The 25,266-nt window shown below is 41.4% G+C and overlaps 2 protein-coding genes across 10 annotated transcripts in view; one reads left to right on the top strand and one right to left on the bottom strand.

Annotated features, from left to right (window-relative positions):
• Positions 1 to 872: 872 nt before the first annotated feature.
• Positions 873 to 21,717, top strand: slco4a1 (solute carrier organic anion transporter family, member 4A1). 5 transcript variants are annotated; one of them, XM_086106828.1, is made up of 13 exons: positions 873 to 1,023; positions 8,180 to 9,254; positions 10,331 to 10,421; positions 11,727 to 11,848; positions 12,073 to 12,184; positions 14,046 to 14,200; positions 14,544 to 14,808; positions 15,318 to 15,358; positions 15,461 to 15,480; positions 16,589 to 16,767; positions 16,936 to 17,000; positions 17,449 to 17,597; positions 18,467 to 21,717. In XM_086106828.1, exons 2-13 carry the CDS (start codon positions 8,432 to 8,434, stop codon positions 18,635 to 18,637), a joined length of 2,193 nt encoding a protein of 730 aa, XP_085962954.1. In that variant the 5' UTR covers positions 873 to 1,023; positions 8,180 to 8,431; the 3' UTR covers positions 18,638 to 21,717. The 5 variants fall into 5 exon arrangements, with proteins under 5 accessions (XP_085962954.1, XP_085962945.1, XP_085962937.1 ...); XM_086106819.1 differs by having other exon boundaries at positions 15,315 to 15,358; XM_086106811.1 differs by having other exon boundaries at positions 15,318 to 15,480.
• Positions 21,718 to 22,188: 471 nt separating this feature from the next.
• Positions 22,189 to 25,266, bottom strand: part of kcnq2a (potassium voltage-gated channel, KQT-like subfamily, member 2a) — a 36,931-nt gene continuing 33,853 nt past the window's right edge. For all 5 annotated transcript variants that reach the window (XM_086106784.1, XM_086106750.1, XM_086106758.1 and 2 more), the window contains one exon: positions 22,189 to 25,255. In XM_086106784.1, coding sequence (XP_085962910.1) covers positions 24,440 to 25,255 — 816 coding nt within the window. In that variant the 3' untranslated portion in view covers positions 22,189 to 24,439. The remainder of the gene's footprint in view (positions 25,256 to 25,266) is intronic.

Below are 25,266 nucleotides of genomic sequence, written 5' to 3'. Positions count from 1 at the left end.
GGCACAAGTGTTACTGTCAACAGCGTGACGTGAAAGACTCCTAGAAATTGAAAAATGAGTTTTATTGAGCACACGTTGTTGTTATACATAATCATTTAGCACCCTCTACTGTTCAAAAATGCATACAACAGCAAATGGAGGATTATTGACACTAGCTACGTGAAGGGTTTCAATATAAAAGTGATCTGTTTGCCCTGACATTTTGTCGGCTGTAAGTGGAGATCTAATGACATTAAAGTGGCTCTAAGCGGTGCCAATATACCTATTTAACATTATAAATTAAAATAAATGACAGTGGGTGTTTTGTTTATTTATTTATTTGTTTGTTTATTTACATTATGGCTCTTGAAAAAGGCTTCTGATGATATCAATGGTTTGAATGAAAATTCAAGCTACCTGGGATATAATTGGACAATTTCATTTTGAAAAATGTATTGAAAGAGTGAAAAGCATAATGCCATTATTAAGGCTTAAAAAATAGCAACAATTTATTTTAAATGTGTATTTGTACAGCGTTTGGGTTCAGTATAAAAACGGATGTTGATTGTCGATAAAGTGTTTCCAAATTTTTGTTTTGTGGAGCCCCCCCCCCCCCCCTGTGATGGCCTTGGTAACCCTTGGCAACTAACTCTAAGGAGAAAAGTCGAGCTCCGCCATTGCCTGTTAACGGCTGTCAGTTAAAAATGCCAAGTGATTGTTTATAGTGGACAGGTTTAAGACAGCGAATGTAAAACCCAGTAAAACTTTATTTATAATTCACCCCCCCCCCTCCCCCAATGGAAACAAAAGAGGCAACCTCTAATAAATTTAAAATGTATTTTGCACTACTGATTCGGCTCCGTTTTGATTGTCACGGTGTCAGTGTCAAGTTCCGGCCATATTGACAGTCTCGCGAGGCGGCAACGTGCTTATTTCGTCCCAGCGCCGCTGTTATCAGCATGCAGCACTTGCACTTGTCATATTTCTCTCAGGAAACCAGACGTGGTGACACGAGGAAGGGTGTATATGAAGATTCTTTTCAAGGTAAGCGCCGTTCATTTGGAAGGAGAAAAAAAAACAGGCGTTCCATGCACCATGGTGCGGAAGCTGCCGAGAGGTGCACGGTTAGACGCACCAGACATGCATCGAGCATGCAAACCTGAACCGGGTTTCGCGACAACGCCGAACAAAAGGAATGTTTAGTAATCCGGTGACGACTGTAAAATAAACGCTATTAGGATTAAAACACATCACCAATTCAGGCATGTTCCATCACAACTGTTAACGCGATTCCTTCCTCCAGCGAAGATATTCATTAGAACGCAGTTGTTTGTTTTATCTTGCTGACAGCCGCTGGAAAAATAATCGCTACTACCGCGTGTTTTTATGCATGATGCTACCTTTGTCACCGCATGATCGCAGACGTGAGGGTGGTTCCCCCTTGCAGGGGGTGACGGGCTCACAGAGACCAAGACCTGGACCCAGATCGTTATGTTTATTGCACCCGTTTTTATCAATGCTCGTAGTTTTTGTTCGTAATGGCGAATCTAAGCTTTACGATGAGCATTATCATCTGAGAGCAAGACATATTATTTCAATATGATGGATGGATGGATAGATAGATAAATAGATACAGTACACTAACCATCTATTTTTCTGATGATAGATAAAATAACCATTTATCTATCTATCTAATAATGTTAAAACAATATGCCTGTCTTTCTGTCTATTTAAGTGAAAGATGATTTATGTTGAACCCAATGAAGTGGTTCTTCAGGTTGTCTCCCGCATGGTTGGGGTTGTTCCTCCCCAACAAACTCATCCGAGCATGCTTATTGATCTTGCTTTGTGTGCAAGAGAACAAAAAAGAGCCTTTCCCAAACTGCTCACACAAAGTTCATATCTGTCAACTTTTCAGAGCGCCAACCTGTATAAACTACCAAAAAAATCCTTATAAAGAGCAAAAAATCCTTATAACATACCAAAGCATTTTACATGTCAAAATAACGGCAGACAAAAATCCACGAAATTTTCAATGATATTTATTGTAGATCTCCATAATACAATGTCTGGTTAATGTCTAATCATCATTCTACTTAGTGGCATTACTGTATTCAGAGTTGTATTCCTGCGTTACTTTTTTCACCAACTCCGAATGCTGACCCATCGGCTCGAAGTTACAGCATCCATTCATAATTACTTTGCACTGCAATAATGCTGTCAGTGTTTCTGGTGCAAGCGTTTTTCGGAGATTTGTTTCCTTGTAGAACTTGCTTGTAAACAACCGAAGTATGCAATTAATACTCTGCTGTTTTCAACTAGGAACCACGTGATTTACTGGAAAGTTACCGGAAATGAAAGCATTCGAGTAGACTGGCACCATTCTGGGCAAAAGCAAACGGAACTACCTGTTAGGGGAAAATTTCAGAATCCGTATGATTTGTGCGATACGGCCATATACGTAAGATTCACCACCAAATCCGTATGAACTATGGCTAAACCGTATGAGTTGACAGGTATGAAAAGTTGGAAGCGTACAATTGTGTAAAAGTGGGAATTATTTAAGGAGAAATGATTTGGGGTTTTTATTTCGTCCAAGCCCTTGATAAAAATTGGTGTGTCTCAAAAATGTTGGTCCCCTTGAACCTGTGTAAAAGCACATCAATCTGCTGCTTTGTGTTCTGTACTGTAGCACAGCGTTTTTCAAACCTGTCAGGTGTGCCGCGGTATACAGTAATATCCAATTTGTCTGCCTGCGTGGTCTATTGCCCAGAAACTAATCGTGTAGTACACTCCCATACCGCTAGAGGACAGCAACAGCGAATTTGTGCCGCATGAATGCAGGACGACAGAAACTATAAATGTGAAAGATTTTTAAATACTTTTTGCTTTGTGCTCATTCCAATTCAAGCTGTTATAACGTCATTTTTCAATCTTAAAAACGGTCATAGTAACAATATAACACGTTAATTGATCAAATTAGGGGGGGTGTCACATTTTCAGCTAGTGGTGTGCCGCGGGATTTTTTCAATGACAGAAGTGTGCCTTGGCTCAAAAAAGTTTGAAAAACACTGCTGTAGCACAACAGTGATAGTATCAACAGTCACCAGGAAGAACAGGAAAAAAGCTACACTGCAGAGCAGTGGTTCTTAACCTATGGGCTCCCTCTACTGGTATGTGAAAGAATCATTGTCCAAGTCTGTTTCTAATTTTTTTTAAAATGTTCTGTTGCTGTAGCAATTATCACCGTGTCGTGCGTTGGGTCACAGGTGTCCCTCCGTTTTTACGCTTTGAAATATTCTTATTTTCTGTGCAAGTGTAAAAAGCACTTCACGACTTACAATGAAACATCACAACAGTAAGATGCTGACCATGTTATATAAGAACTTTCTGAAATACTCTGGATTGATTTTTGCTCAGTGTAAGATTGCATAACATCTGACGAGTAATCAGATCTGCTTGGTGGGTCAGAGAGGATTACTTGTTACTCGGCAGCTTTGCCAGCATTAGGGGTAGAATCTGTTTTTGTTGTTGATAGTTTAGTGAATTGCTCAGTAGAAGTAGATGCCTTAAGCGTCTGTTCACAAGGAGTAACATTCTAATAAAAATGATTTGGAACTATTCATTCGTACTACTCCATTCCTTTGACTCGCGCCTACTGGAGTGAGCATGATATGGAATAGAGGAAAGAGATGAGAAAATAGGTGCGCCTTACAGTGCAGAAAATACGGTAGCTCAGTACCAGTACTGAAATGTTACTACGGTAAAAGGTGAAGTAATATCAGTTGATAGATTCTGCCTCTGGAAGGGTCGGTTGATTGCCTCATCTCTGCACTGTATTGCTCCATCTTGCACAGGTTGAAAAAGGCTATGAGCGCTATAAACACTTAAGTCAGAAAGCGCTGTAGGTGATTGACTGATTGATTTTCAAAAACCTAACTCTAACCCTCAACCCTAACTAAGCCCTAAAACTAAACTCAAATTTAACCCTACCCTAACCCTAACCCCTAACCTAACCCTAAAATCAACCCTCACCCAGAACCGAACGCTAACCCGACCCTACCCTAACCTGAACCTAACCCTACCCTAAAACTAACCGTACTCCGACCCTACCCTAACCCTATCATAACCCGAACCCCCAAACCCTAACCCCAAAAGCAGTGGTTGTTAACCTTGTTAGAGGTACCGAACCCAACCAGTTCACATGCACATTCACCGAACCCTTCATTAGTGAAAAATGAAAGTATGATTTTTTTCTAATTCAAGACATTAAAAACACATTTATTAAACACAGAAAAAAAGTAAATTAAATTTCAAATAGTTTTTATATTTAATTGTATGGCGGAGGCTCCGTCGAACCCCTGAGACCTATGCACACTGAGCATGCGCGCTTTGTACACGGCACAGAGTATGAGTAGGAAGTGTAGACACGAAGTAGACAGACGGAGAGAGAAACGGAGAAAAGAGGTCTACCAAAAGCGAAAACGAGTAAAATATGATGAAGCGTATATAGCGCTTGGCTTCACTGTGACTACGGTGGGAGGAAAGACAGTGGACAGCAGTGGACTACCCTAACCTAACCCCTAACTCCTAACCCTAATCCTAACCATAACCCTAACACTCCCAATGTGGAGTTTGCATGTTCTCCCTGTGCTTGCATGAGTTCGCCCAAGGTAGCTTGGCCTGCCCCCCGAAGAGAAAACAGACACTTAAGTTGCACATTCTAAATTGTCCATAAGTGTGAATGGCTTTTTTTTTTGTCTCCTGGTGACCAGACCAGGTTGTACTACGGGCTCTTGGCCCCGGTTTACTTGAGTACGGCTGCTATGTTGCATACGCACATTCAAACACACAAACACATCAAACAATTCTGTCTTTGCAAAACTTAACATCTTAGAGGTGACTGGGGGCTTTTTCCCATCAGGGGTCGCCACAGCGAGTCACTCGCATGATATGTTTGGCGCAGTTTTCACCCTGGATGCCCTTCACGATGTAAACCACTCGCATTGTTATCCATTCTCTGGCCTGACTGGGATCTGAACCAAGTTCCCTGTGTCTCAAGACACCAGTGTTACACACAGAACAAAATTAGCACATATTCATAGAAACACTCACAGCACTGCAAGGAAACCGGTGCATGTTTTTAGTTAAATGAATTCACATTATTGATTTCATTGATGTCAGCATCTGAAAATATTGGACAAATAAAAAATACCTTAAATTCATGAGGGAAATAATTTGCATGAAAAAGCAGAACAAAGGTTGGTAATTACAAAAAAAACAAAAAAAAACACCAGTCCTTGACTCAAAGTAGTTGTTTGATGTGTTTGTGAAGTAAGTCCAACAGGAAGCACAAGAACAAAGCTTTTATTTGACTAAAGAGCAAAGAACACAAACATGTTATAGAAAGTCAAGTGGAAAGGACAATTTGTTTTATGAACAACCGCAGCCGAAACAAAGCGCCGTATACACAAATAAATCTACAAATATATAATTAAGATACAATAAAACAATAAGACACCAACAAAGGCAGCTTCTCAAGCTGTGTTAAAAGCGAAGGAACATAATTGGGTTTTGAGAGAGACATCGAATTAAGAGGAGATACCCACATTCAAAATTAAGGTACAGTATTCAGCTTTTTTTTATGATTATCGATATTACTTTATACAAACAAACTTTGGGGTTTCCTTTAGCCATGCTAGCAATGGTTAGCACTGACTCACGAGCAGAATAAGAAACTAAAGGCTAGTCACCGTTATTGCGCGCGCGCGCGCACACACACACGTACACGACACTCATATCAAAACGGTTTTATTCATATCTGTGCAGCATACAATATCAGTCTGTTGGTAAATTTCCCATGAAACCGTTTCATGACTGTCAATTACTTCCTGTAACGCTTTTCTCTCATAATGTACAATTATGCATTGTTTTTTATGCAGTAGTGTTATTTTGTGCGACTGTGCATTGATTGTCTCACGGTTCTCCATCGCGAGGTGGTACTGTAGTTATTATGATCAGAGGTATAGTGTCATAGAGTGACATAACATTAAGAATCATAAAGAGAAAAAAAAGGGACAAATTCTTCGGTTGACTGTGCTTCTTTTGGAAACAACACCACAGTTTTTGAGGAAGCAGCTTAAGGTCACCGGCGTGTTGTGGTTTACTCAACTTCAGTTCCCGCTCAGTGACGGTTTGAATGTCAGTGGGTATAGTTGTCTGTCTTTAAATGCCGTGCGATAGGCTGGCGACGAGTCTATTGTAGGGCGGAGTCAAAATTTTAGCTCATTGAATGGCCTGCAGCTCACCCCTAACTCTCAATGAGATAAGCAGTTCTAGAACCTGGATGGTTTGATAAAACAACATATTGATTTTGACAGGCATTTTTAGGGTGTCATGTGAATGTTAAGCCCTTCAGTTTGAACGGAGCCAAACTGAATTTGCTGCTCCTGCCAAGCATAACCTTGGGGCATGTCCTTTGCTTCTTCAGAAGCCTTTGTTTACCAGAGAGCAGGAAAGACCTCCCGAGGATGCAAATGAAAACTTTGTGAATGTTTGTACTGTAGTCATGGATCGGTGCAGCATTCGCCTAATTTGGCTGCATGCAGTTCAGTTGCCTCTCAGTGACTGCGTAGATGGTTGGCCGTGTGTATGTGTGACCTGCGATTGATTGGCAACTGGTTCTGGATGTACTCCGCCTCTGGGCTGAGGTCAGCCGGGATAGGCTCCGGCTCACCTGCAACCTGCGTGAGGTTAAATAGTACAGAAAATGGAGTTTTGAATGACATTATGTTTTGTGAATTGAATCACGATGGACCCGCTGAGACATAATGGGAGGAAAGTAGAGTCTCGCAGGTGGTTTATGTCGCACCAGAGCAAGCATGCCTCCCTCCCCCCACCCACCCTTATGGGCGTGTCCTGGTGTGCTGCCTCAGCACTACTTTATAAGAGGCTTTCTGAGATGGTCTTAGAAGTTGTTTTACTTTCATCTTTTCCTTTCGTTCTTCCGCAGACCTTTTTGCAGACCTCTTGATTGTGACATGTCGGAGTAGAGGTAGGAGGCTGTAACTCACAATCTTTTATAATTAGCAACTCTTGTGTTTTTGAGGACATTCTTAAACAATCAATTTTATATTTGTCAGCTCTACTCAAAACCTTTTAGGTTGCTCATTTTATAACGCTTACTTATCTCGGTATAGTGGCTCACTCGCTCACCACGCAGGCAGCTTGGGTTCGGTTCCCATTAGTGATGGTGTGAGTTGTGAATGAATGCGAATGGTTAGTGGTGACTGGCGACCAAACTTCAGGGTGTAGGCAGCTCGCATACGCTCCAGCTCTCCTCGATCCTTGAACACGGTGAGCGCTAGAGAAGATGGCTGGATGGAGTGTTGGCCTGCCTCCTTATTGAGCATTTTATTTTTCCAAGGTCACATCATGCTTGATGAGCTATTTTTCACATATTGATTATAAATTGCATTAAATATTGTACATATGTCTTTCTAGGAGCAGAATGGAAGATACCATGTACAGAGCACAGACAAATATTTCAGCAGGAGAGGAGGGTTTTATTGATTTATTTTTCTAGAAATGATTGACTAATGCAAACATTTACTCAGTCGTATTTTCAATTTTTTCAAAAAAAAATGTGTTGAACAAGTGTAATACAACAGATGTGCACATTCCTTCACATATGTTTGGTCATGTTCTACTGTGTTTGATTGGATGAACAACTTCCCAAGAAAGACCTGTTGGTCAATGAGGTGTGTCATTCCATCAACATTTATAAGTTCAAAAATCGAACACATATGCTAATCTGCCCTCACCCGCTTGCTGTGTGCAGTAAAATACTCCACAGTTTAAACTTTGCTGCCGCTCCATTTTCTTTGCTGCAGACAGTCTCCTCTTCAAAATAATTTGTTTACCTACCTTGAGTAACAGTCACATGCCCAGAAAAAAAAATGAAATTTGTTCTTTGTAAACAGGTCTTGTTTTCCACCTGATGCATTTGGTCATTGTATTATTTAAGGGGAAAACAGGCGTCCCCAAAAAGCCATGCCTCAAGCTGATTCATAGCAGTGGAAAAGCGATCATTTTGGCCCCAAATATGCTCCTTGACCATCAAAAGGGATAGGAAACTGTACTGTGACTATATACAGTTATGGTGACGTTTTAATAAAAAAATTTTGTCGTCCCTCTGTAGGAGGCCATGATTCAACCAGTCGTTTTGCCTTATAAAGCACCAGAACAGCCTTAGGAAGCACTCAGAAAGTGTGGATGCATGGACTGCAGTACACAAGAAAGAAGTACTTTTTTAATTGCAGAGACCAGCTGGATTAGAACCTTGGAACATTTCAGTGTGCCCCCCTTGGATTAAGCTGTTTCACAAGTAGTGTATCTTGTCATTGCCAAGCAGTGTCCCCATTCTTACCCCATCTGCAGCCCAAAACCCTCAATGCTCAATTCTGATGCCTCCTTCAGCTCCAGGCGGGAGCTCCTTGACCTACGAGGCCCCCCTCTGAGCAGGGATCCGTCTCTGGATGACCCGAGCCCCGTGGACTCTCACATAGACAGCCTCGTAGACTCGGGGGCCAGACGCACCAATGCTCCCGTTCGGCCATCCATTCTCACTGGAGTTTCCACCTTTCCAGGACAAATCTATGGGGCACAAAGCAGCCTTTGCTCAGAGTCACAGATTAGGTTGAATCAAATCCCCACAGACTCAAATCAGCTTTGCGGCTGGGGGGCTCTGACACCCAAAGCTGTCCAAGTCTTCAACACTCCCCGTTGGGTCTTGTTTTTCCTGTGCGTGGCCTCTTTCCTCCAAGGGATGATCATCAATGGCTTCATCAACACCGTGGTGACAACCATAGAGAGGCGCTTCGACCTGCGAAGCTACCAAGCGGGGCTCATTGCCAGCTCCTATGACATCGCGGCGTGCATTTGCCTGGCCTTTGTCAGCTACTTTGGCGGGACGGGCCACAAGCCTCGCTGGCTGGGTTGGGGAGTGCTTCTCATGGCTCTGGGTTCTCTGGTCTTCGCCTTGCCTCACTTCACCACGCCACCTTACCGGGTCAGTCTGTCCAAGCAAAGTGGAATGTGCTCTGCCAACCGGACCAGCCCTTGCCAGGACCAAGAGGGCGGGGGATTGTCCAGCTATCGATTTGTGTTCATGCTGGGACAATTTCTCCACGGTGTGGGCGCTACACCCCTTTACACGCTGGGTGTCACGTATCTGGATGAGAATGTCAAGTCAAACTACGGGCCTGTTTACACTGGTGAGTCACGTTTTGCAATTTTAAATACAGCACAAGGGGGATGGAATTTGCCTAGCATCCAACATTTTCAAGTGGCAATTACTAAAACTACAACAAATTTGCGGATCATGTGAAACATAATGGATTAATGACCAACTGGCTGGCTGTTGTACAGTGAAACTCCTCTACAACGAAACCTACATGGGCGAAAATACCCCCTAGTGTGAAAAAAATCTTCATGCATGAACACCGTTCCCACTATCCTGCCCCCCATACAACAAAAACTCCCCCTGTTGTGTTATACAAAATATTTTTCTCTGCTCTTGCCTCGCAACGAGATTCACTACAATGAAGTCTAATCCAACAGCGACCTCTACTGCTTCGTTCGGAAACAGCAACCGCCACACTGGTTTACACATGCGCAGTAGTCCAGCAAGTATTTGTTATTGTTAGTTTCAGTGCATCTGAAACTAACAATAACGATGCAAGAACGTTGCATTGCTAAAATGGCTACAAAACAGACCTTTGGATGTCAAGCAGCTAAGAGAAGAAGAGCTCTGACGCCGGAAGAGAGGGTAAAAGTGATCAAAATGAAAGAAGAAGGAAGCAAAATAAGACATTTTCCAAGAAATTGATGTAAGTGAAAGTGAATGCTGATCGTAAATTTCGCAATTTCTTTCCCTTTTTTTCTTTCTACACTGACTATATGTGTATGCTCATACTTGTGCACTATTGGAATAAAAATAAAGAGGACACTTTCATTTGTGTGTGTGTGTGTGCGTGCGTGCGTGCGTGCGTGTTTACATCTGAGATCAAATTTGCTACAGTGAAAAAACCCCTGTTGTGAAATATTTCTTGCTGCAAACATGATTTCGTTGTCGAGGAGTTTCACTGTATGTTGTGTGTAATTTGTGTGATGACAAGACCAAAGCAGTATCATGTATCATAATCCTTTATGGAACCTGATCCATTTTTGAGCAGAAAAACACAGCAACGGAGAAAAATGACCCTTTGTCACAAACTGAGTTCTTGTTACGAAAAAGGAAAGAGAAAGTTCCTGAAGTGACACACCCATGCTTTCATTCTCTGTCCCACAGGGATCTTTTATACTGCAGCCATTGTGGGTCCAGCAGCAGGTTACCTACTTGGGGGTTACTTCCTCAACATTAACACTGAGATCCACCTCACGTGAGTTTACTTAACAGTATGTGTGTGTTTTGGGAGAGTTGCATTCTTAAATAATTATTTGACAGTGTATTTTTCTGTAAAATAAGAGAAATAGAAATGACATGGTGTTTAGAAAGTCATTGACGGGGGTACCCATTCACATGACTGCACAAAAAATCATGGGTTTGGTTTATGTCAACGCAGAGTGTGAATGAAAAAATAGATGAAGCAGATGGACGGATGAATCCATCCATTTCTATGACGACTTATTTTGTTCAGCGTTGAAGAAAGGAGGCGCTGTTCCCCGCTGACTTTGACGAGACTTGTTGGCATCTAATCACTGGACAACACAGCGCTAGAACACTTTCACTTTCACATTCACACTGAACTGAACCCACCCTGTCTGCAGGGAAGAACAAACGACTACACCCTCGGTGATATCATGTTTTTTTTGTTTTTGTTTTTTTTCAATTTGGTCAGGAAGGAGCATGGTGGACTTAAGTGTCATGTTTCTGAAAGTGTGGTCCCTGCCCAAAATATACATCACTTGGGTTGAACTTTGGAGTGTGATACATTTTCATAACTGCTACTTAACTCTATTTACTTTGCAGGTACAATTTTTATGTAGGTTTTCGTCCATCTCAGGGGGCGGCCATTTTGCCACATGCTGTCAACTGAAAGTGACATCACCGTTGTTGAGGGTTCAGGGAACAACCAATCATGGATAAGCTTCAGAAGACAGGTGAGCTGTGATTGGTCGTTACCTGAGCCCCAAGCGACTGCAGGTCAATTTCCACCAACAGAAAGTGCTAAAATGGCTGCCCTCTGAGATGGCTAAAAACGTGTGGATTTCGCTGTATAACTCGTATTCCACAAACGTAATATGAATCAGAATGCAGTGTTTAGACTACAGAACGCGCATGCAATATATTATTGTAAAGAAAAGTTTGGGGTTAACCTCCCCTTAAAAGCACAGTTTTAATGTTCCAACTGTGAATGTTGTCACAGTGGCTTACAAGAATAATGTAATACAGTACAGTAATGTTAATTTTTTTATGAATAAAACATAGCTTGTGTTTTTTTATGAACACTTAGGCCTATTATAGCCCTCTATTTTGACATTGGTCATGAGAAAAGTATTTTTTATGTGATCCATTGTCAAAAGATTGACAACAACTAAACTGGAGGCTAGCAATTAAGTCATTTCTCAAGTTCGGGTTTGCGTCTTGACTCACTTTTTGTGTTGCTAAAAATGCAAAATCTCAATACATTCTAAAATAATGCTCACTATAATTAGCATATGGATGAATGTGTGGTGGGTGACAGGACAGAGATGACCCCAGAGAACCCTCTTTGGGTTGGTGCTTGGTGGATTGGCTTCCTACTCGGAGGAGCAGCAGCTCTGTTGGTGGCGTTTCCCATCCTGGGCTATCCAAGACAGCTGCCAGGTACTCATAATTGGTACACGTATTTTATATATATATATATATATATATAGTATACAGTTGAGATAAATGGCTAATGTATTGAAATTGAATTTTTTGCATGTTCAAATGATTGTTTAAAATAATACATAACATAAAATAGTGAGAGATAGCTTTGTTATCTTATGTAACATCATTGAATTTGATTCTGTTTTTCTTTGGTCCCATCTCACTTGGTCCTCCTCCAGGTTCTCAGGAGCACAAGGCCACGCGGGTGTCTGAGGCCCACCAGCTCAAAGATGGCAGTCACACCACAGCTTCGGACCCTCAGTTTGGCAAATCAGTCAAAGACATGCCAAGGTAAGCATGGCTTAACTCTGTGGTTTTTGAAAATGGTCAGATCCAGATGTAAACATAAATGTTTTTGGTTTGTATGTTACTGAAATGTCGTCCAAATTAAAAAACTATTTCCCAGATACTTTGTGGAATAATAATAAACCAAGAATATTTTCTCTTCTCACTGTATGAGTCACACGGTTATCCTCCCAGTGACCTCAGAGTACAAATTTTATCATCTTAAATTCGTCAGAGTGAATCTGAAACTAATATACGGAAGCACAGACAAATACACAGTATCACATAAATCTGACCACAGAACCCCCATTTTCATTGGGGACATTTTCTGGGCCTTTCCTTAAACATTTGAACCTTGGAAAAGGTCTGTGATCTATTGCGTTTGAGTGGAGTTGTTACTGGAACTTTTTTTTACTAAATTAACTTTTCATGGCTCCTGATGGGCAAAACTATCGGGAGTCATAGCGCCATCTGCTGCTTTGGCATGTGTTTGACATTTTGCCCATGTTATGCATGTATGGTAAAACACAATTTGGCCGGGTGTGGATTTATTATCTTGAAAGAAATAATCACCTGTGTTTGGAGAACTCCAAAAGAAATTGCACACAATATTAACAAGTCAGGGAAAAAAAATTGCATTCAAACATTTGCGGTTTTACAGACCGCTTCGAGGTTTAACATTAGATAATCCACAGTGATTAAGCAGGGCACATTATGTAACATGACATATCATTCAATGTAGTACCATAGTAATGAAACCATACCAAAAATAGCTCAGAGCTGTTGGGATTAGAGCAGCCGGTTTTAATTAAAATGAAGTAATTCAATTAGCTGGGCCTTAATCTGCCATGCAGTTCACTAAGAAACACAACACTCGCGACGGCACGGCACTCACCGATAACAAAGGGGCCCTTTTAGTAGCCGCTTTACTATCAGGAACTAAATGGCATATATGGCTGACGGAAGATTTTCAGAAGTGAACTGTGTCCATGTCAATCCTTTCACGTGCCCCTTAAGAGGAAATTTCTGTATTAAGGATGTATGTTTATAGGGTTTATATTAATGCTTAGAGTGCATTAGGAGTGTGTTGCTTCCAAAATTGGTTATCTGCTAGCGCAGTTTTTTCATGGCTGGCTCATTTTATTTTTTATTTTTTGAATTCCATCCGTGTCCATTCTCTCAATTTCCCATTCAGATGTGATTTCTATGAGTATATGTCTAAATCAATGCTTAGAATGCATTATTAGTGTGCTGCTGTGAACATTATATGGTTATTTGCTAACTCCCTGTGAGTGGTGTGATGACGTTCTCCATTGCGGTACGTCATGCACGTACTTATTTATGGACTGAGAATGGTATTTTTTTTTTCCTCTGGGCGGATTTTTTTAATCCATTTTTGTTATTTTGAATAGGTTAAAAAATTATATTGGCTGTTCCAAAATACTTAAATTGTGATCAAATTTTCAGCCGTATCGCACAGCCATATTTTTCCAACTTCATAGTGTCATACAAAACAGTTAACAGGTGAACCTGTATTATTTTGCACTATATTGCAATATATTTTCAACAAGGAATACGCTTCAGGGATTCGCTTAATTTATTACGAATGAATCCTAAATTTAGTTAGTTGTTTGTGTTTTATTTTGGACTTCAATTCTCTATGGCAAAGTGACTATTTTGCCTTTTGTCAGAAATAAGCGAAAGGTCTTTAAAAATATCTGTCATTGGTTCAATAGCTATTTTGTGTATCAAAATCACTTGTGGTATCAGTTCCTTGGTATCGGTAAGTGCTCAAAGATCGAAAACATCTGGTATCAGTCTGGAAAAAAGTGGTATCAAACATCCAATCCCCCACCCTATGTTCCAGATCTGTGCTGCTGCTCCTAAAGAATCCCACCTTCTTGTTTTTGTGCTTGGCTGGTGCTACAGAGGCCACTCTCATTGCTGGCATGTCAACATTTGGTCCCAAATTCTTAGAGTCTCAATTCAGCCTCAGTGCATCTGAAGCTGCCACTTGGTTCGGTGAGTTATATACGCATTACTGTATTAAGGAACAACTAAGATTTTTAGGGTTCAATACTGCTTGTCCTTGTGAAAATGTGAAAAGTGAGATTTACTTGTATGCCAGCCATTTGTCTTTGGGACCTATGTGGGGGTGTGGGTGGGCGCGACTGCATGCTCCTTCTCAGTGTCCCGTTTTCTGACCTCCCAACTCATGGACCGGTGGGGGGGGGGCTTCTCTCATTCCCTGGTCATTGCCATGGTCGCTGGGAATTTAATACAGTATAAGCATAGCAGTAGAATTCATTTTATAGATATAAACTATTGTATAATTCTTTGTTTTTTCCTTTGTCCATTTTTCCAGGTTACATGGTTGTACCAGCAGGAGGCGGGGGTACTTTCCTGGGGGGCTATATCGTAAAGAAACTGAACCTACGCTGCCGAGGCATCATTCGTTTCTGCATGATCTGTGCCACTGTCAGTCTGATCGCCATTTTCATCTTTCTCATCCACTGTCCGAATGTGCCCTTGGCCGGAATCACTACCCCATACCGGTTGCCGCTCAAAAACCCAATGGACCAGTTCCAGCAACTTTATGACCGACCTAATCATCTCGGGGCAGGAAACAGGTAATCATCTGGTAACGGTTAGGTCCGGCAGATCACTGAGATGAACTCAGGCCCGGAGAAGCCGGTGGCATTTTTGGGTGTTGTTGATGAATGGCTTGTGCTTTGCAGAGTTTTAAGTTGCACTTACGGATGTAGCACCCAACTGTATTTAACGACAGACGGTTTTCTGAAGTGTTCCTGAGGCTATGTGATGAAATCCTTGGCACATTGATGTCAGTTTTTTATGCAGTGCCGCCAATGTTGGTTTTTGGCCTTGCCGCTTACATGCAGTCATTTCTCCAGACTCTAGTGATTTACATATTATTGTATTCTGTTTGTCTTTATGTGTAAGACAAAGTCCCAACTTCATTGGAATTGAGTTTGTATTTTGTGCAACCATTTGAAAAAGTACAAATGAGTAAATTCAACACACTCATTTTTTTTCAGTGCCGTTGAATTTATAGTTTAGGAAGCGCCATCTAACCTTCTCTTCCTGTTCCATCCTGGCTGCTGGGTAATTCCTTCAGCAGCTCTTCTGTGACGGAGAGCTTGACAGTGGGCTGCAATGAAGGTTGTAGCTGTGCCTGGGAGCTGTATAACCCCGTTTGTGGTGCTGATAACGTCATGTATTACTCCCCCTGCCATGCTGGCTGTACCTCCATCAACCACACAGAAGACTCCACGGGCAAAAAGGTACATCAATATTAAAATTGTTTTCATATATACACCACATATGCACCACATTATAAGGCGCACAAAATAGAAGCTACAACAGTGGCTGCACTCACATTATGCATCCACTAGATGGAGCGACACTAAAGGGAATACAATACAATACATCTTTATTTATGTAGAGCTTTCGCAACCGCTGCAACTGTAACAAAGCGCTGGACAGGCAATTTCAAATACTACTTACAAGAAATCACAATATTGAAGCATATATAAGGCGCATCGGATTACGAGGCGCACTGTCGGCTTTTGAGAAAATTGAATGCTTTGAGGTGCGCCTTATAGTGCAGGTAAATACGGTAATCGGTCTGAAAATTACTGATTTATTGACTGGGAAAAATGTATCTCTCTGCACCAGTGGCATATAAGTGACAGCCAGAACAAATAAATGTTGTTCCAAAATGGCAGATGATTGGGAAATATGTATGAATTCACTTTTTGTTGGTGTGACATCATTAGCTCATTCAATCTCAGCCATTTTCACTGGAGCAACCCCCTCAATCCCAGCGTTTTACTGGATTTTGACTGATCTTGCAAGACCTACAGAATATTTGGTTCTAATGCTATATGGTTTGGACTCTCTTCTTTCAGGAGAAAAAAATTGTTTCTATCTTTTTCCATTCTTCAGCATTCGGCATTACAAAATGGCTAAGTTTCATGGAAATGGCGATTCCTAGGCAAAAAACTGAGAAAAATAGCTTTTTGTAAAAGCATTCATTTCAATCATGTGGGGCACCACTGCCACCTACTGGTCGCTTTTTTACATGATTTACAATGCAAACGGCTTATTTTCATTCACAGATTGCATCAGACCCTCCTCCTCTCTATGACGCAAAAAAAAAAAAGACTTAGACGTACAAGTGCGTCCTTGGTAGGCGGGGCCTAATTTTAAAAAGACGTCCAAGTACGTCTTGTGGAATCAAAGAGTTAAAAGTGACCCTGAACGGGTGAAGTATTGTTGAAAATGCATGAAGAGAGTGCAAATTACTGTGTTTAGTGGTAACACGCACACAAAAAAAAGAAAGGGAGGATGATCCAGTGCCTCACATAACATCCTGTGGCATGCACCTAGGTGTACTCTGGATGCAGCTGCGTGGTGTCGGCTAATGGCTCTTTGGACCAAAATGGATTTGCTACGGCAGGAAAGTGTGGCAGCAGCTGCCAGCACATGTCAGCCTTCCTCTCGTTTTTCTTCATCATCATCTTCTTCACCTTCCTCTGTAGCATCCCGGCACTCACTGCCACACTCAGGTAAGTTCATCAAATATTGCATTCTTCCAAGGAAACTGTCGATTTTGATTTGCCTTACACAAGTCGCAAATGCTGTTTTGGAGGTGTAGTCTTCCGGCGTGTAGACCCGGACTGCATCATACTATTGGGGGGTTTGTAATGATTATAACCAGTATTGTACTCTTTTAGGTGTGTTCCAGACAGTCAGAGATCCTTTGGACTAGGCATCCAGTGGATTGTGGTACGCACATTTGGTAAGATTCATGTTTACTTTAATGGAGTCAGAAAGAACGTTTTGTTTTTTTTTTGTGTCTGGGCTTCCCTATAGTTCTCCAAGTAGAATTACTTTTTTTCAGTCATGATCAGTTGTGAACCTGCTTTTGCTAACGTGAAAATGGTATTAGAATCCAGTGATTGTGTATCCTGAACGGCTATATCGTGTCAAATCGCAGCACCCAACAGTTACGTCAATGCTGAACATGGCACAAAAAACAACGTGGGAGGTGGTCATCCGGTCTGTAACCATAGCAATGACATTTGTTCTTCTACTTAATATAACCCAGTGTAGCAGCCCGATCATTTGGAAGCTGCTTTTTTTAAGATTTAGTGACCACATACTGTAGTCTTGCTTTAAACTCTTTAAATGCAACTATGTGATTTTTGACTCACATCAGTCAGATGTCAATTTCTGTTTCCTCGCAGGTGGTATTCCTGGACCCATCGCATTTGGCTCCATGATTGATATTTCCTGCTTACTATGGCAGGATAAGTGTGGAGAGCAGGGCTCATGCTACCTCTATCGGAACACGGCCATGAGCCGATACACGCTCTTCGCTGGCATTCTTTATAAGGTACGTAAATGTTAGACATCGGTGCTCTGAATTTTCTTCGATTACCTGTGAATCATTTATATGTAGAATGCATCTGAACTCAACTCTAACACTCACAAGACTGGATACATTTTAGCTGGCCAATCGTGTGTTTTTAACTGGGCAAACCTTTTCCGACTTGGAGAATCCCACTTCTCATGCACTGGAGTTTATGAGATTAACAATGACAAGCGCAAACAATAAATATTAGAAAGACTGTGTCATCTGATGGGGCATTGAGTGTGACATGATCATTTTTAATTCATATGTTGTGTGGTGAAATTTTACATTTCCATCATAAATGGTCTCTATCTATCTATCTATATATATTGTATATACAGGTAGATCTAGATCTATATATGTATATCTATCTATCTAGATCTCTCTCTCTCTCTCTCTCTCTATATATATATATATATATATATATAAAAACACACACACGTACCGTATTTTCCGCACTATGAGGCGCACCTAAAAGCATTCCCATTTTCTCAAAAGCTGACAGTGAGCCTTATAATCCGATGCGCCTTAAATATGTATTTTAAATGTTCTGTAAAGCGTTTTGTTATAGCTACAGTGGTTGTGAAAGCGCTGTATAAATAAAGCTGTATTTTATTTTATTGTATTCCCTTTTGTGTAGCTCCATCTCGTGGATGCGTCTACTGCGTTTATTCTATGTGCTTTTTTAATGCGGTGCGCCCTATATATGAAAACAGTTTTAAAATAGGCCATTCATTGAAGGTGTGCCTTAAACTCCAAAGCGCCTGATAGTGCGGAAAATACGGTACAGTTATACTAAATTAGACTAGTTGGTGGGAATGTGGCTGAGTCGACTTCGGTGTTGCTTTCAGGTTTTGGGGACAATCTTCTTCTTGCTGGCCAGCATCTTGTACAAGCCTCCCCCGGAGTCACCTCAAAGCAGCTGTGAAAGCAGTGACCACGAAACCTGCAACAAGAGCGACTTTCCTGTGAAAGATCTTTCTGCAGACGGTGTCATTGTCAACCCGCATGCCAGGTTTTGACAACCGAGGCTTTCATCTGTGGAGTCTCGGTTTATGTGACGGTGCTTTTTTGATACCTTCAGCCATAGGGAGGTTATTGTTCCCCAAAGCTGAAGCTAAACTTCTGTGTTCCCCATTATCTGTGTTTTCTCCATTATCAGTTCCGCATTTCTACATTACCTTCAAATAAGTGACAAACTCAAGGAAAACAAAGTGTAATCACTGAACGTAATTTCCGGACGACAAAGCACATCTGACTAGAGACCGCAACAGATAAATGTAGCCATAAAACCAAATATTGGTATGTACATGTTATGGCCACTTCACTTTATGAGCCGCAGGTCTGCAGAAGCGATCACACAGGGTTTTTTTTTGGTTGTTGTTGTTTGTTTATTTAATTTTTTAACTTTTGACTTCCTTAAACACCTGTAAATGCCCCCCCCCCCCCCCCCCACAACAATGCCAAACTTAGCCAGTTATACAGTAGCCTCCCAGAAAAGTAATTGATGGCTACCTTCTGCTTTTTCATCCTGCGCACTAAACCCACCACCAATCCTCAGTGTCGGAAAGGAAAAGCTTCCTTCAGTACGGGCAAGGAGCGAACCAGCTGGCCCCATTTAATCAACACAACTCTTGGTCAACATTCTCTCATAACCCTGTCGCGACATACATGATCACTGTGCAGCCATTCACTTAATGCCTCACTCACATGCGACCAGTTCTGGCAAAAGATTTCATCATCCTAGCCTCACTTTGAACTCCCCTCATGACTAATATCATGATTCAGTAGCAGTTGTAGTACAGAAGTTACAATAATTACAGATTCTTGTATGTAACGCTTGAAGACTTCATGAATGCTCAGAAGAGAATGGAAGCAAACTCCATATTTGATTTTATTGCCCTTGCTGCTATCAAATGTTTAAGCACTTTTCCACTACCAAATTGTGTTCCAGTCAGTACATGTAACTTCTGTATAATGAACTGTTTTCTAACAGGTGAGAATGTTGACCTCCAATCCTTCCATCATAATCCTTTTCCAACTGAATCAGAATACAGTGGACCTTGAGTTATGAATCTCCATTTTTATGAACTATTTGGGCTTTGCACTAAATATCCATAGAAAAATTATCTCTATGTACAATTTTTGATATACGAACGGTCTTTATGGATGAGCGGATGGATGGATATGTTATCCTCCTTCTCGTGCTACACAGCCATTATTAGCATTCTCGATCATCCATTGACAACCGATGGACGCGGTCGCCCAAACAAAGTCTAAAAAGTTCTTTTATTTTCATCAGAAAATATTATTTACAATATATTTTATTTAAAGGTATGTAGCGTCTCTTTAAGAGAATGAACGCTTAATGTCGGTTGAATCATGTCAAAATAGCCTTCCACGCCTGTTGTCGTGGAAGTTCCAACTACAGACAGTACATTCACCCGATCGCAAATGCCAGAAGCAGTCGCGTTATGAATGTATGCGTCAGTAGGTTCCATGGTGACACTTTGACCTTTTGCTAAACAAGTAGACAAAGTATTTACAATTGGAATGGCTGCGAAGAAAACAGAAGCTGCTATAGTAATGTTAAAACAAAGCTCGTTGTGTAGCCAGTCTGTGTGCATCATGCAAAGCAAGGTCGGCACTGAATTTTTGTACTAGTTTTGCTCTTGACAAAGAGCTTGCTGGTGATAATGTGAGGGAGACAATCAAAAAATTACATGGAAGAAAAATGTTTTCAAAAGAAATGTCAAATTAATCTTTTATAGTAAATGACGATATGACGTACCATTTTATGACATTTTTGGAACAGACAAAGACAAGTTTGGACCAGTTTACCAAATTCAAGCAATGATTTAGAAAGCAAAGACACACCAAAAAAAAAAAACAATGTTTTTATTTATGGAGGGCGACTTTTTCAATGAAGACGCTGTGGTCGTTCTTCCCCTTTTCTCCTCCTTTGTTAAAGTTAGCAAGCAATAAATAGTTACCGTGTTTTTTTTTTTAAGGTTAATTTCTTTTGAGTGTGTTTTCACATATATCTATAATGGATTATATTTATTTTTAACTTCACACTGTTTAAAAAAAAAAGAAATCTTGGCACGGGAAAATGGCATTTCCATTCATTTCAGTGGGAAACATGACCTCGGTTTTATGAACAGCTCAAGTGACAAACGAGGTCATGGGCCTAATTAAGTTTTAACTGTATTTTCAAATTGATGGTGACCTCCGGAGCAAAAATCAAAAGTCTGATTACTGGCCCATGTGTTAGAAAGTCTTTTGCTCCTTTTGTCTCCGCCTCAGTGACAGAAGATACCGTAGCCACTATTTTACCTTCATTGCTCCCTGCAAATAAAGCCATGCCTTTAAACTACTGCCCGATAACTTCTTTTTTTTTTTTTTTTGGTTGTCGTTAGAGTATTTGGAAAAGCTTGTGCTCAAACAAACAGTAAACGGAAAAGCACAATTGTATTTATATCAATTTGAACATGCGGGCGATGAGATTGACCGTCACGTGCTGGATTTTGCGGAAATCATAAAACCACCATTGTTTTGCAGGGTTCTCTCATTTTGGTTCGTCGTTCAGCTGATTTGCCCCGTTTGGCAGATTGAAGAGGTAAAGCGCTCATTAGTTTCTCCGTGTTGCCCGACAAACCACAGCAGCATGACTTAAATTTTAGATATACTGTAAATGAAAATGAGAACGTTGCTCTTTTAAAATATCTTAAGTGCAATAGAAATGTGACTACAAATGTGCCAAAGCGGCTTTATACTTCTTCACTGCTGTAACATATGCCAAGAGATGATGTACTGTATTGGATGACCACATTTTGTGATCCACATTCATGATTTAATGTTCAGTAAATACTCTGTCATTGCCCTCTGTCCGTTGTTAACATAAAATAGTGTCTCTTGTTGTTTTGGATGGACTTGCGATTTACGTTGCCAATGTCGTATGTAACAGCCAGCTAGCTGGGTTTTTCAGACTTTTTTTCATATCCTGAATGTCTTTTTTAAGGAAGATGAATTTGAATATATTTTTACGTGCTGTTTCAATGATGTCAAGTGTTGTATAATTAAAGATAAAATTGGACCAGTGGTTTTTGTGGGAGCGCTTATTTTAACAGGATGGAATTGAAAGATTCGGAAATTGTGCAGGTCGGGATCAATCTCATTCGCAGAATAATCAAAATGGACTTTTGCTGGGGATTTTTTTCTTTACAGCAGCATTTTATTATTTATTATCCCACTGCGCAAAAAATACATTTTCTCATTCAGGCCACTTTTATCCTGCCTGGAAGAAACCAAAACCTGGATGGCACAAAGTTTCTTGAATTACAATGAAAGGAAGACAGAAGTGACAGTGTTTGGTCCCAGTGGCCCTTGTACATCCCATCCTGTAGACTTGGGGCCCCCTTGTCTCCTTATCTTAAGTGTAAAATAGATTTTTTTGGGCCCCCTTGTCTCCTTAAGTGTAAAATAGATTTTTCCCTGTTTTTTTTTTTTTTTTTTTTTTTGCTGCAATGCAACAAGAAGAAAGAACGTAAAGAAAATTAAAGGAGTACAGTCCTTGACATGCATGCAATTTAATATCTGAATCTTCCGAAATCAACCATTTACATGCCATGCAGGCACTTCACAAATGGGCAAATAAGTGGGGGGCTCTTGTGTAATATTTGGGGAAAAATGACACTGATTTATAATCTGCAATTTGTGTATTTTAGCTCATGTCTCTAAATTTGCTACAGTTATCCAATCACTATTCTACACAGTGACATGTACAAGACATTTATCATCATTCATGTTTGCTTTTTGAAAAGTAAGATTGAACATTGAACAAAATGACCTTTTATTTCTTTTTCTGAGTGTGTGAGAAAGCCAGATTACCCAGAAAAAAAAGCATGGGGAGAACATGCAGTCACCACACAGGAAGGCTGGATCAGAACTTCAAAATTGTGACATACGTGCTAACCACGATTCCACTGACCATGCTGTCATATTTCCATTTTATTTAAATTGGTGTACACCGTTGTAAGTGCTGCATGATGATACCGTACTTGTTAGAATTGAACTACAGATGAAGTAGGCGTTGAGTTTAGCACATTCGCTTCACAGTTCTGAGGGAGAGGGTTCAAATCTAGTTCCGTGCCTACTTGTGCAGGCTTTCTCCACAACAACCTTCCCTCACATTGCCCCCATATAACATATCTTGAACAGAAGACTAAATTGTCCATAGTTACAAATGTGAGTGTGAATGGTAGTTTGTGTCTACAGTAAGTACCCTGCTATGGGCTGGCAACCAGTCTCATGGTGTAACCTGCCCCTCGATCAAAGTCAGCTGAGGATCCAGCATGCCCCTGAGCCTACTAATGATCAATGAAATACAAAATGGATGGATGGATAGATACATTTGTTTTTACTTTTTCTCTATCATCAAAAGTGGTATTGTTTTCATTCGTCCAGCCATATAAAACTACTTTCTGGTTCCTCAATATGACATTTTATATTCTGGGATAGGAGCATAAGAAGTTCAGAAAGTCAACAAAAAGTGAAAATATGTATCTTACCTCTATCTTATCTTTTAATTATTTGTCCTGGAAAGTGTTGTGCTCCTCCTTGCTACAATGTGTATACGTGGTGTTTGAGTGTAGGCGTTTGATAGAACAGAAAAAAAAATGATGATGATATATATATATATGTATATATATATATATCTAATTTCATATATATATATGAAATTAGCCCATTAATCCATTTACCATGTAGGGTGCAAAGTGAGCCAATCAACATCAGTGGGGGTACTATGCGGTAGGCGGGTGTTATCAGAAGTGATGCCTGAATACAAATTTTATAAGAATCTGTCTTAACTCATTCCCTCCCAAAGACGTTTTTAAACGTCTTTTCAGACTTGGTCTAGAATTGACTGGTACTAAATGAGTTAAGAATAGTTCCATTATTTTCACGCCACAGTAAGCAAAGAACATGGCTGAGAAGTTATTGTTTATCATACAATCCACAGTCATGGTTGTAAGTGCAGTCTCGTGATGTGAAAACGAAGCTTCATGAAGCTCTTGATCGTTGATCGATTTTGACTCCTCAAGATGGTGCTCTTTGTTTGAACATAAAGGTTAGTCCAATGGAAATGTATTAAAATTCCACTGCATCATTAAACCAAGAGTGCCATCTAGAGGAGTCAAAAACGATCCCAAATGCTTTATGAAGCTGTGTATGTTTACAATGTAAACTTTACATACGCGTGCTGCAACAGTCATTTATGGTAGTACGGTATCACGCCACATGGTGGCGCCTCTTTAATTTATTATGTCAATTGGTTACTTGGCTCCCTCTCAAGTCAAGCATGGTCAAGCTTGCTTTTTGCTCCCAATTAAACAAGTACCTGTGAAAATCTAGAAGTCTTTATCTAGCTGTCCAACAGCACATGTCCATGGCTAGTGGCTGCCACCTCAGCTCGCAGCACGTGCGTGCGTGGGGCGGCCTAAGCCAAGACACAAGGGCCGGTTCTTTGGTGGCAGTCCAGCCCTGTGTGTCTATGTGATATGTGATCTACACTTGTATGGGTTCACAGTCATAATGGCTCTCCAAGCAAAACCATAACTCTGACGTGGCCCGTGACAAAACTGAGTATGATACCTCTGTATTAAAGCATTGCTTATCGTGTTCTGGTACATCCCAGACAGTGCTTTGAGGACAAATCGTGTCCATGTTCAGTATTAAATCATTGAATCAAAATGATGAGCAACATTGGCTTCTAGGTCACATGACCATTTTGGCGTTTGCCAAGCAGGCCGTGGTGGGCAAAGCTACTTGAGTCCGGGCCATCCTTTCTCTCCACAGGAGGCCTCGCCAGAGAAGGACAAGGGCGAGGGAGCGTACAGGTCCGAGTCTGTGTCGGATTCGCCTTCCGCGAGGAATGGCCTCAACTTGGCACAGAGTGGCGCTGGGGCTCCGGCTTCTGTCCCTGCTGTCGACCCTCCTCCGCCGCCACCGGAGCCTGGGAAAAAAGACGCCCCGAAAAAGTCCTCTTTGGCCTGAGAGATGCTAAAGCCACTGAAGGAGCGCTCTAGCTCCTCGTGGTCCACGGACGGAATAGAGAGGGACGTGTCGCTCCCGGCATTGGTGGCGTCCTGCGGACGACGCCTCTGCCTCCGGTGACGTCTCCTGCTGAGGGAGCCGCTCTCTTGGCTTGAACGGTCGTGGGGTGGAGCGGGCGGAGGGGGAAGGCGGAACAGTCGAGGGGAATCGCTGCCGCCGACGGGCGAAGGGGTATTGGCCACGCTGCTGTTCCAGGCCGGCTGGCTGACAGGGTGCTGCAGCTGATGCTGCCACGAGGTAGAAGGGCGACTGTGACTACCAGACGGGGAAGCCGCTGATCCCGACACGTGCGCATCCGACAAAGGCTCTTTCTGCTCTAAAGACCCTTCAGTGCACAAGAAGTCCATCTCCCGTTCCTCCTTGACCATTTCCTCCTTCTGCTTGCTCTCCACTGGGCTGTGGTAAGGTGGCGCCGGATATGGTTCTTTGGAGTTAAAAAAGGCCTCTGTCTCAGAGCGAGGGATGCCCATGCGCTGAATATATACATGGACCAGAAAATCCAGCTTTCTGTCCATGCAGACCACCTGCAGGCAGA

Source organism: Hippocampus guttulatus, chromosome 1, assembly GCF_054856545.1.
Source record: "Hippocampus guttulatus isolate MCC_2025c chromosome 1, RoL_Hgut_1.0, whole genome shotgun sequence".
NCBI lineage: Eukaryota > Metazoa > Chordata > Actinopteri > Syngnathiformes > Syngnathidae > Hippocampus > Hippocampus guttulatus.
The sequence above is the reverse complement of the archived record's forward strand: the minus strand, read 5'-3'. Positions and strand labels throughout refer to the sequence as shown.